Below are 13,516 nucleotides of genomic sequence, written 5' to 3'. Positions count from 1 at the left end.
GTTGTCTAAACAATTTGAAGCTTCAACAATTTGTTGCCATTCTGATGCATCAAAAACCTCAAACCAAAAACAACATCATGTTCTCACATGATAAAAAAAACAAACGAGAAAATGTTTTTAATACTATAGCAGCATGATAGTGTATTTGTGTAGTAAATCAAATAGTGAAAAGTACTACATAATTTTTAAAAAAATAATTATTATTAACATTGAAAAAAAACTCTACCAAAATCAAGTTAACATAATTCAAAAGCTAAAGCTTTAAATATTGAAATGGTGTTAAAACAATTTATGCGATGCACTGGGAAAAATCTTTTTTCTAATTTTCAATTAAAAAAGGATTTAATTTGGTTTGTCTTGTAGAGAATTTTGAACAATTTCTGTATTATGCATAATGTTTTAGATATTTATATTATGCATATTTTTGTAAGATATCCAGCCTCAAAATACTATCAGGTCAAAACTAATTACAAAATCATAATCAAACTAATTAAGGCACAGTATACTAAAAATCTGCAAAATTCATCATTCAGCTAAATTCTGCCTGCAATTTCCATAGCTGTCTATTCTTCCAAAAAGAATATGGAAATTGTTTTTTAGACAATTTCCATAGACAGCTATGGAAATTGTTTTTTACATTTTTCTCAACTAATAAATGAAAATTAGATTTGAACAAGAAAATGGCTTCTTACTTAACTCTTCGAATGTTTCATTAGAATCTGAGGTTCTTATTAAAGTGTATATATTAACAGATATTTGAGAGAAACCAGAAGAGAGGGAGGCAAGGAATTTTGTTAAGATATCATGAAGGAATTTAATTAATTTTCCATAAAATCTTGACCAGTGGAGTTTTGGTAGAATTTTAGATTCCAAAACTAACTTCACATGTGTGTTTTTTTTATTTAAAATAATAATAATACTTTAAGGTTTGCACTTCATAAATCCATTCTCATAATTGTTAACCATTTGTTCTATCTAATAATCAAATAGACTTTCAAAAATGGGTACATGGAAAACAGCAAAACAAATTTAACTACTATAGCTTTGCCAAGACTTCATTTTCTCAATTTCTTTCAATTTAAAGGCTTCAATCCAAAAATCCAATTTCTGTTCAAAATTCAAGCTTCTGCTCAAAGCAATTAAACAACTATATAATAGTTTTTGAATTTTTTGGTCATCAATCGGAACATTGTTTAACAAATTATCAATCAATTTTATCAAAGCAATGAAAGTTTCACTTCATTACGAGGAGCCGAATTCAAACTATTAAATTTGATGAATATATATATATATTTTAGAAATAACTTTTTTCAGCATACAATTAATTGATTTAATATATGCTTTTTTGGGATGCATTTATCTATTTTTCCAAATAAAATGACATTACTAAACTTTCTTAATATATTTAATAAAAAAAAAATCTTTATAAATATATTTATTCTAATAAATTTAATCGAAAATAAATTATAACGACGATGATTCTCTCAATTCCAAATATAAATCTTCAAAATTAAATAGAATATTACAATGACACATTTGCTGCAGTTAGAATTAAACAAAAGGCCGCAATTTTAAACAGTGATAACAAAATATTAAATATTTCCATAAAAGAAATATTAAATATTCGCTTTTTTGAATTGCAATTCAAATTTTCTGGCTAAAGGCTACCATTTGGCTACAGTGTAATTCAAAATGAATAGAGCTATTACAAATGCCTATAATTATTTAATGAAAAATAATTTAACGATAAAATTAACACAGAATGTAGAAGGAGCCTCAAAATTTCTTTATGTAAGGCGCAGGTGCAGTGAAGAGGAAGCCTACGCATGCGCGAGTTGAAACTTCACAAACAACAAGAAACCTGTTCATTGCGGGAGTCTCAGTGAAAATGGCGAGCCCCGTGCAGAAAGCATTCTGCGTGTTAGAATTTAACAATTGTCATTCTGTTACCACAGTGCAGAGAAGATTTCGTCAGCTTTACAATCAAGAACCTCCAGACTTGACACCCTGCGATTTTTATCTGTGGGGTTATGTGAAAGACAAGATGCATGTGCTTCCCATGCCCAAAGCAATGAAAGAACTCAAAGTACGCATTTGTAATGCGCTTGCGTCGGTGATTGTAGACATGCTTCCGAATGTATGGCGTGAAATGGACTACTGCCTAGATATTGTCCGTGGGACCAAGGGAACATAGAACATCTATGACGTGTGTTTACAAAATTTTGAAGTTCCGCCTACATTATGTGTTAATCTTATTGATAAATTCTTTTTCATTAAATAGTTATAGGAGTTTGTAATTGCTGTATTCATTTTGAATTACCCTGTAATTTCAAAAAAGTATAATTTGGTAATCATAGCGAAACCGGAAAAAATCTGAAAAAAGTTACTAAATCTCAGTAAATTAATTTTGATTTCGAAAATTAAAAAATCTGGAATACAATGAAGCCTGAATAAAATACGCTTTTCTATATAAGTGATGGAGCAGGAGATGGGGAGGGGGGCAGTTGTAATAAAATTAAGAACAATGTTTATTTTTTAAAATATTAAAGATGTCTCACTTATAACTGCTTATTTTTATAATACAGCTATTCATTCATCATATGTAAAAATGAAATATTTGGCAATTTTAATGATTTTTAGCACAACACATGTTTTTTCAGAACAAATCAGCTGTTACAACTTTTAACAATAAAAAAAAATATTTAAAAAATACTTTAGTCATTAAACACTGTTTTATTAATTGAAATTTTAAAAAAAACAAAAACACCTGCTAAATATTATTATTTGGCATTCTAACATTTAATGATATCAAACGGTTTATAGCAAAATAATAAACAAATGATAAAATTATTTAAACAATTAATATATAGGTGGGTTTACACTCGGCTAGTCATAAGACGACCAGTAGACAGCGCATGCGTAGAAAGGCTGAAAAATGCTTTTAAGTCCTTGGCAAGTACTTGTCCCGACGGGACAACAGCGTATCGCTATATTGTATTTTTTTTTTTTTTTTTTCTTATTGCGCGTGCGGTTGTAGAATTTGCTGTGTGTGTGTGTGTGTGTTTTTTTCGTGAAAAAATTGATCACTTATCATAGATTAATTCTGACATTTTTTGCTCTTTGTTCTTTCAAATGCGATGGTGTGTTTTTTTTTTCACTTTATTTGCCATTTTTTCTATAATTTCCCAACTTTATTCGTTGACTTTTTAAAAGAATTTTTTCATTTTGCCATGCTTATTTGTGTAAATATTCATCATTTTAATACAATACTCAGTGAAAAAGATAAATTTTGGGACGCCAAAAAGGCAATTTATAGTCAAGATGGAATGCCTAAATCTATCTTAAAAAATTGTGGCAAAAAAAAATTTTTAAAAAAAAATCAGTCCCTTTCTGCACATGCGTTGTTTTACTGGCCGAGAGTAAACCCACCTTAAAAGTCAATCTTTAACAAACTGGAATTGAAAGCAAACAAATGACAAATCTTTACCTATCACAGATTTGAAAATTAAGTATTACACCCATTCTTCATTATTAGAATTGATCAGCCATTTAATTCTCATGCCAATAAGAAGGCATATTCTGCCAAATGCCAATACTTACAGCACTCTAATAAGCCAACTTTCTTATTTTATTTATTGCTTCCACAGCAATCTGAAGAAAATATCCGAATTTCAGGAAAATAGGAAAATATTTTCCTCTTCTTGCATAGATGTAAATACTAACCTTGGTTTGGCATATCCAACACATATGTACAAACAAGCAAGAAATATATCAATGCAGAGACTAGTAACAAATATATCTAAGCACAGACAAGTAACAAATATGTCTAAGCACAGACAAGTAACAAATATATCTAAGCACAGACAAGTAACAAATATATCTAAGCACAGACAAGTAACAAATATATCTATGTAGAGACAAGTAACTCAGTTGTATTTTTAATATTTAATATTTTTCTATGACTAAAATTATAGCTAACTCTTATACTTCTCGACTTCATGAAGCCCGCTCAGATTTCCTTTATAGTTTCTCGTTCTAAAGAAAAAATAGTTAGAACAGAATCGTTATCAGATTTATAATTTGTTTTGTAATCGTTTTCAATTCCTCTATTACTTTTTCCCAATGTGTGTTGCACCTACTATGTACTTTAGTTTGTTGCGTTTTAATGTGTGTGTGTCGACCAGCAATTGTTCAGGAATTATTTGAACAAAAATATATTGACATCATAACATTACTTAAAAAAATTAAACAATTGCACTTGTTAAAAAATTTTAAATTGTATTTTATAAATTAATACTTACATAAAATAAATAAGTAAAAGCATTTGAAGAGAACAATTAATTTATCTTAAAATCAAAATTTACGAAGTTCCTTTTTCCATTAATAAAGAACTACTTCAATAAGAATAAAGTAGTTGGCATGACATCAATTACAGCAGTAGTTTATATAACTCTAGAAATTGTAACACGACGAAAAACATGTGTTGCAATCTGTCCTATCATATGGTTTCGGACAGTTATATTGATTTATAAATATTGCACTTAGTAAGAAAAAAATTTAGCAGCATTTTATAATCTAGTAAATGCAAAAAAATAAATAAAATAGACAAATAAATTTATTATGAGATCAATTAATTTATCTCAAAACAAAATTTAAAAAGTACCTTTGTTTCCATTAACGAACTAAAATGAAGCACTTTTATACAATTTCTCGCTACCTGATTCGACAGGAATCTATACGCATTTAATTGGTTCAATCATAAAACAAAGAGTTGATAAAATTCCTGATCAAAAATCTTAAAAATCACTCTACAAAGTGCATGTCACAAATAGCCCCTAGCTCAACTATTCTATAATGATGAAAACGAAGAAAAGAAAGCTTTAACACTCTAAAAATTTTAATAGAACATATAGGGGTGACCAAAATTGATTTATAGGGTGACTTAATGCCCTTTACAATAATCTCATCATAGTTTCTACGACTAAATATCATCCTCATTTCGTGACTAAGCATTGTCGTCAATCGTAACAGTTTTCCTAAGAGTTCTACATCAATCACAAGCACAGCTTTGAACAGATGCAGTCTAGAACAGATCACAAGCAAAGTCTAGAATTCCGATAGAGCGCCATCTAGAGTTCTTTGCCAGTAAAATGTTCCTAGTTTTCAATTAGCAAAAAAGTGGATTTTTTAATTAATTGTTGTGAAACTTTTAGAAAATCCTTACTTGAGTTTCATGGCATTTATGAAGAAAATCTGATGAAAATCTTACAGAGTAATTTCGATTTCTTTAGCGTGTTAACAAATTAATGCATCTCACATTTATTTACTTAGAAAATCCTCAATGCCATTTTCAGTTTTAAAAATTTAGTCATTTATTTGTTGTGCTTATTTGATATCCATTTGTACTTAATTCGAAAGTTTCGGCAATTTGAATTTTTGTCGTCAGCTTCGAATCAACCAAGTTCCATTAAATAATATACAATAAAACATTTGAATGATTCGGCTTACTCTCTATAAAATAAGAAACAACTCAGTTTTCTTTTTCGGTTCCCAGCAGAATATTCTCTTCCTTTTCACTACTCAGATAGTTTTTTTTTGGTCATAGTTATTTTCAATTTAAATATTTAGTCATTTTTTTTTTTGTGCTCATTTGACATCCATTTGTACTTAATTCGAAAGTTTCGGCAATTCGAATTTGTGTCGTCAGCTTCGAATCAACCAAATTCCACTAAGTAATATACAATAAAACATTTGGATGATTCGGCTTACTCTCTATAAAATAAGAAACAACAGTCAGTTTTCTTTTTAGGTTCTCTTCTCCTTCACTAATGATGTTTTTTTGGTCGGGGTCTCACCTTTCGGGCTATTTTTAGTCAGTGCCTCATCTTCTGAACTCGTTTTGCTATCAGCACTCGTATCGGTGTCACCAAGCAATTCAAAGAACTGTTTCCAACGGCGCTCTCTGGACTCCAATTGATCCGCATCTGTCCATGTGAGGAATCGCATATAAGTACTCTTCAGTTTTATCCTATCCTCCTTGGTTGGTGTGGCTTCTCGGAGACACATTTCAACCAAATGCCATTTGTCTCTCACCATCACATCATCTAGAAGTTTAAAGAAACGATGGCAAGAGATGAGTCTCGTTCTGTCGGCAGAATCAACATTTCTGAAGATTACCTCAATGGTTTCCGAATCTTCGGCTTCGAAAAATTCAGAGAAAAATGAGCAGAACCGACATTCGCGATCCAAAAAACGTTTCCTGAAATCGCTGGGACTGCTGATGAAAAACTTCTGGAATAAGTTTGGAAAATAGTAGCCCAAATTTCTGATGTTTTCAATGATGTTGTACAAGAGGTATTTGTAACTTCTTTCCGGAAGGAAAGTCCAGATAACATGTGCGCTGTTCAGTAAAAGGTCTTGCCACGGCCAATCCAAAAAGGATGTTAAAACATCGCAAGTGTGCTCCTTTAGAATTTGCATCTGCTGCTCGGCATTCATCAGCGACAGCAAATACCAAAAGACATCAGAAAGTTTCTCCTTTTTAAAATTGTATGGCATCACATATAAATTGCTGCTTTCTGATATGACAGCACCGCAAGTCCGATATATAGTAGAGTCTCGCTCTTCGTCGGTCAGCTGATGATAAAAGTATTCAGTTGCTGCTTTACTGCCTATACGTGCTGCGTATTCAAAGCCAAGCTGTTGAAGGGAGGCCATAAAAAGAAATGGCCTGGAAAATAAAAATTCCATTTTAGATTCGTCTCCAGTCAGGGTGCAAGCCCAGTAATTCTCCATGAGAGTCACTTTGACTTGAAAAGGATCTTCTTCTTCATACAAACTCCTCTTATAACTTTCAGGGACTTTCTCAAACAGTCCTGGAATGAATTCAGTCAAACAATATAAGGAAGCCAATTTGTAACATTTCACATTGTTTAACGCTTGGTGACGAACGAGTTGTTCAGCCGTTTTCTGATAATCAATTGCTCCTGTACATGACCAGCGCAATTGTTCTAAAATATGAATATCGAGATACTCGCGGGAATCCTCCAAAATATATTCGTGAAATAATTTCCATCTTATAATGTCTGAGCCAATGGGTTTAACAAGATGCATCATTTGCTTCTTTAGTGATTCGGGACACATGAGTTTCGAGATTTTTTCCTTCACTTTATCAACGATTTCTCGCCAAACATCTTCACAAATGTAGCCAGTAGGTGACTTGAATCGGAATTTCTCAATCGCAGCTAACACATCAGATGCATTCCAGACATTAACAACAACTCTTCGGATTGCCATTTCCTTGAGTGGCAACTTCAGGGCACAAACCAGCTGCTGCTCCATGGTTACTGATGGCAATTAATGCAGTAATCGAAAGATCAACACTTCTAAATATTGCTTGAAACAGTACAGTTATGCACGACAATCTTCATGAGGTTTATTCGTAAAACAATGTAGCCACTACAGTACTGTTTTATCTTCAGCAAAATGTACTATAATTAAAACCATCTGGTTCATCTGCACACATTTTATCTCCTGTGCTTAAGGCAGCAAGGAATTTAGCTGTAAAGACAAAACAAATTTGCTATTATTGATCCTTTTCCTATGAAACATCGCATTACATTTTATAGCATGCAACAAAATCATCTATATACATTAAAGGCTAACTACGTAGCACAGAAATCACTCTTATTACATATAATAGAATGCCAAGTATATACAAATCATTATACGAACGTTTCAGAAGAATTCATTGAACGGTTTTACAGCTGCATTTAACTGAAGGCTTCGCTTATTAATGAAACAGTAAAATATTATCAAAAATGCTCTGAATAGGATTCACCAAAAACTGTATTCACTCGGCGGTAAGAAGTTGTAAAAGAAGTAAAGGAACAGGCATCAAACAAAGTTTAAACTAGTACGAAAATAAGCTGCACCAATAAAAATGGATTATTGTTATCACTTATCTATGGAAAATGATAGCATATTTGATAAATATTAACTAACAAAAATAGCTTTTGCATTAGCTCAACTAAAGAGCTTTTTAATGATATCAATTTTATTTTTGTACAATGTTTCCTTTATTTTTAATAAATTTTTAAGTGTAATAAACAATGTTTAATGATATGATGAAATTCAAACTAGAGATGCATAATCCACGATTTTTTGAATAACAAATAATATTGCTATTGTTATTTTTAAATGTGCGTTCCAAATATCTGTTATTTCAATCATATTATTAATTAAAAATTATTACTTAATATTAAATATAAAATTTATTAATTGTAATTAATACTTAATTTACTAATTTAAGTAACGTGTGATTGAATTAATTTATCTGTTTCAGCTTACTTCTTAATTTTTTTTTTCTCGAAACTATTTATTTAATTTATTTATTAGAGTGAACCATTTTCTGGAAAAGATGAGTTAAAAATATATGTCATTTCTTTAAAATGTTTTACTTTAGTCCTATATTCTACCAATAGATGGAGCCAGCAGTAAACAGAGTACATGTAATCAAAGTCAATCATGTCACGAGCAATTAAAAATGATCTGTATGGAATAATGCATCATCAAATACGAATATCGATCATTCCAGTAAAGTGGAGCGGTGACTTCGCACTTTCCAGTGAAGCCTCGCACTTTCCGGTGAAATCACCGCTTCGATAAATTTCAGTGATATGCAATTCAATGATACGATACGATAATTCCAATAACCGGTCCGTTCACTTTTCAATCCAATCACAGATTTCTTTCGAGAGCTTCCATTGGACAGATCGTATCGATTGTTACTTCAGTGATATCATATCGATTGTTACTTTCTATCGTGATCCAAAACCTGTAATCGAAATATCATCAGTAAGATCGTATCAAGGATTTGAATCACACCCCTCATTGAAAAGTATTGATCACTTGTATTTGTGACTTTTTGATATTGGTTACGTAATAACCGCTCTGAAAATATTCGTCATCCCTAATTCAAACTCATCCATTAAAACATATAACCGCGAGTTTTTGCCAAATTAAAATTAAGAAATAGCTGCTTTCTTTCGACATCAATTTCGAAGTAAGTGTTCCACTTCCGTCTTTATTTCGTAATATATATATTCATTTAAATTCATGTTTTTCTTATCAAATGAAAGGTAAAATTTTTAAAAATATATGAATTCCACAGTAAAATTTAACAGCCAAAAAAGTCAATAATTTGGACGAACAAGCTAGTCGCCAAAAGTGGCTAATATTATAATAACACACATGGGTAGAATCCACTTACTTCTTGCACTATAAATTACTTTGCTAAAAGCGTACAAACATGCGCCATCGTAGTCCAAGAGGTTAACGATCAGGCAAATGGAGAAAATAGTACCAAACTCTAATATTTTTCCACTGTCTAAGGTTTATTTATTTATTTTTCTTTTTCCTTTTCTGCTGATTAATTCCAATTCCGCACCAATACACCGTTTAATTCTCTAACAACAGTAATTTTGATGAAAATTAACTTTACATTCAAAGGGTTGATAAAAATGAAATCAGGTTAGAAATTTTAATTAGTACACTAAAAATCTATCTATAATTTACAGGAATTTCTTTTTTAACAAAACTATTCTATTCCTCGATCATTTTATGATTATTAAACTCATTTATACATCACAGAATAATCGCACTGCTTTCAATGGAAAATTGTTCCTAATAAATACAAATATTATACACAAAATATTTGTAATACATAATCAATAGTTAAACATGAAATCAAAAAAATCAAAATTAAATACAACCAAACTGTTTTTTTTTTTTTTTTTTTTTTTTTTTTGTAGAAAATATTTTCCTCATTTCTATTAAAATAGTTTTAAGATTCAGAAATATTCAATATTATAAAATATAATTATAAATACAAAACTTAAACAAGACAATACAAATAATAAAAGTAGGTGTGGAAGAGAGGAAGCGAAAGTCAAAAGCAAATACCCAGAATGAATGAACGATAGTTCTAACTTTAATCCATTTTAGGATAATTTCAAGTTTCCAAAAGTTGTAAATGTTGAAACACACATTCACTTTTCTGATATTCTTGTAACATAATGTCAATTCATAAGCTCTGTTTACCAGTTTTTGCTTAATTATAATAATTTTACAAAAAACAAAATTTTATTTTACTGATTGAAATTAAGATTAAGTATATAGGAAAGATATTTTTATCTTTAAAGTTGTCATTCTTAATGCCATTTTATGCAACTAATTAAAAACCTGTTTCATTTGATATTCTCAAATGAATTAAAAAACATAGTTGCATACAATTTGAGGAACTTGGAGCATTATAATATTTTATATAAAATATATTTTTCCATTTTTCATTCTAAAAATATTATATATATATATTTAAGAAAGACATGAAATATTTTATTCAATAAATTAACCAGAAAAGTTAAGTTAAAATAAGTTGATAGTTATTAACTTAATAAAATCATTAGAAATAATAATTAAAATGATAAAAAAAAAAAATTCTACATTTGTGATTTATCTTTAAATTTCAAGAATCAGCTCTGATCAGATAATGATATGCACCTTCAATCAAATCAATTAGATTTATCTAGAAAAAAAGACAAGATAAATAAACAACATTCCCTTTAGCTTTCATTTACTTTGCCATTACAGAATACTCATGTACTTCTTAATATTTAAATCGTTTCGCTTAGTTTATTTTCATATAGCAGTTGCAAGCTATGATTATAACAGATGATTTCTGAAACTTCAATTAAAACTATCACCACATACTAAAAAAAAAAACTATAAAATATAAAAATATTCTTGAAATATTCCAGGAAGTGAAATGAAATAATTTAAAAGCTTTTCTGATAAATTACATTTGTTTTCTTTGGCTGAATAATTCAAATTATACATTAAGCAAATAGAATTTCAATAATTCAAAACTGAAAGGATAACAGTAATAATTTTATTTATTCAATATTTTGAATTTAGAAAATTAAATTTTAAAAAATTAGCACAATCAAAGAAAATTACAATTTTTAGGCTGAAAATAGAAGTAAGGTTTTGTTTTAAAAATTTAACAATATTAATAAATGTAATGAATAAAAATAAGTAATTTTAATAATTAAAATTATATTAAATATAATAAGAGAATTTGAATATTTTAAAAATAACATTGGACAAATAAGCAATTTTAATTAACTAACTTTGAACAAATATATTTTGATCACAATAATTGTTCAATAACAGTAAAATCATACTCAGAGTGTTAAAAAAATTTTCTTTTCAAGTAAAAAGCGTCCTTATTAATTTTTTTTTTTTAATTCAATGAACAGCAGTTAAACTCTGAAGTAGATCATGGGCCTTAAAAATTTATTTATTTATTGTGATTTAACATGTAAGATTAAGATGCATTTAACAAATGAAAACATTAAAAAAATGTGAAAAAATTATATAGTTTTTGGTTTTATTTGTTCTATGTTTTATGTGTGTTATTATGTTTTAAGTAATTATGTTTTTAGTTTTATGTGTTTTTTAGTTTTAAAAAATGTGAAAAAAAAATTATGTAGCTTTTAGTTTTATTTCATACTAACCAAAACAAAATCAAATATAGACAAATAAAAAAAAATGCAGGAACCAAAACAAAATTTAAATAAATAATGATTTTAAATCAAAACAGATGATTTGAATAATTTGAAAAGATATAAACAATCCTAGTAATAATTATACTTTGAATAAGTTTTATTACACTTATTAAGACTGAAATTCAGATTCAAATTTCAAATAGTAAGAGAAATCAATGACTTCGATTATATATATATATATATATATATATATATATATATATATATATATATATATATATAAAATTATTTCTTAAATTTTATTATTAAAATTACTTTATATATATATATATATATATATATATAACCTCAGAAAAATTCAAATGAAGCCTTGAAATTTAATGTTTTCAAAATTATTTTTAAAAAAATCAAAATAAATATTACATAAATATAACCATCTGGATAAAAAAAAAATCCTTTCATAAGCAATAAAACTAGTAATAAAATGTATAAAACAGAAGGCTAAACATAATATATATTTTATTTCAAAAATATTTCTTTTTACAAAAAAATGAAAAATCAAAAGAAAAGAAATATAGTAAAATGCTTGGTAAATATTCAGTGATATAATGATAGTAGAATTTTTATTGCTTAACTCATAATATTAACTACTCTGTGTTATTATTCAAAATATATCCAAGTATTCATGTGACATTGTATTTATCTTATATAATAACATCAAGTCAAATCCTTAACAGAAAATTAAAGTAATATCATAAAACAGCCAGTGAGTGCATACAACAGAATTTCACTTACAACAGTTACAACTTCATTTTGACTTCAAATTTTCTGCATGACACATTTTTTTTTTTTTTTTTTCAAAACCTGCATTATAATCAATAAAAAATTTCCATCGTTTACTTAAATCATGTCATAAGATAAATTATTTAAATATGCTTTAGTAAAAAAAAAAAAAAGTAAAATGAAATAAAGTATAACTCTGCTCTATAATAAATTCATAGCAGAAAATAAATGATATTTAAAACTTCATAAGTTTTGTTTAAATAGCAATCTATTATCTATTTCAATTCTAATAACAAATCATTAGTCCATCAAATCTGTCATTATAATAAACAGAATCACAAACCAAATTTAGGCAATACTTTTGATTCTGTCCATAAAATTAAAAAAAAAATATTTTGCTTTCATGAAATTTATAGAATTTACTTCAAGAAATTATAAAATACTATATTAATTACATTAAATAATAAGCTTTTTACCAATCATCTGTATAGTCAGAATATCACCACTTTGTTTACAATTTTCATTGCCAAGTGTCTATTGTTAAGTATCGCACGACTCTCTTTGGTTAATACTGCATTATACGGCATGCGCAGTACCGTATTCTTTAATCAGATTTACATTAAGCGAGTAGTAAATTACGCATGCGTAAAAGCTGTACAGCAGCAAGTCCTTTTCCTGTCAAAAGAACACTTATTACTGTCAACTCATTTAGCGCATGCGCAATCCTACTGGAACTGTCTAAACGCAGACCTATCTAGAATTTGACAGCACCAACCGAGTTAAACATCAGCTGATGATTATTCACTGAACAATGGTCAAATCGGTATTCTCCAGACCAAACCGTATGTTAAATTTCCCGTGTTTTGGGCCATTTTTTTGATTATCCGTTGTCAGATGATCACATTCTGATCAACTGTTTTTCGGACGGAGTTGTCAATGATTTCTAGCTGGAGAAGTTACTAATGTTTAGAATATTAAAGAATTTAATATGATTGGTTTGTTCATTAGAAAAAAAATATTAAAATAGTATTTTGGAGAAAATAAAAATTATTTTTTCAATTTTCTATTAATCTTTAGCCGTATTCACCAACCTTAATTAAACATCAGTTCATGATTATCACTTTCACTGCTCAGAGGTCAAATCGATATTCACCAGACCAAACGGG

At 28.4% G+C, this 13,516-nt stretch overlaps 1 protein-coding gene across 2 annotated transcripts; it reads right to left on the bottom strand.

Moving 5' to 3' along the window:
- Positions 1-2,763: 2,763 nt before the first annotated feature.
- LOC129957535 (uncharacterized) lies at positions 2,764-12,920 on the bottom strand. Of its 2 annotated transcripts, none has more exons than XM_056069883.1 (2): positions 12,827-12,920; positions 2,764-7,560 (listed from the first exon to the last, which is right to left on the bottom strand). In XM_056069883.1, the coding sequence occupies exon 2, from the start codon at positions 7,339-7,341 to the stop codon at positions 5,806-5,808; it is 1,536 nt and encodes a 511-aa protein (XP_055925858.1). In that variant the 5' UTR covers positions 7,342-7,560; positions 12,827-12,920; the 3' UTR covers positions 2,764-5,805. The 2 variants fall into 2 exon arrangements, with proteins under 2 accessions (XP_055925858.1, XP_055925859.1); XM_056069884.1 differs by having other exon boundaries at positions 12,806-12,889.
- Between the last annotated feature and the right edge of the window lie 596 nt (positions 12,921-13,516).

Source organism: Argiope bruennichi, chromosome 11 (assembly GCF_947563725.1).
Source record: "Argiope bruennichi chromosome 11, qqArgBrue1.1, whole genome shotgun sequence".
NCBI classification, from domain to species: Eukaryota; Metazoa; Arthropoda; class Arachnida; order Araneae; family Araneidae; genus Argiope; species Argiope bruennichi.
This window is presented reverse-complemented; position numbering and strand designations above follow the sequence as displayed.

Bases quoted from the DNA above. Each gene is read 5' to 3' on its own strand.
- LOC129957535 (XM_056069883.1), bottom strand. From the start codon at position 7,341: ATGGAGCAGCAGCTGGTTTGTGCCCTGAAGTTGCCACTCAAGGAAATG.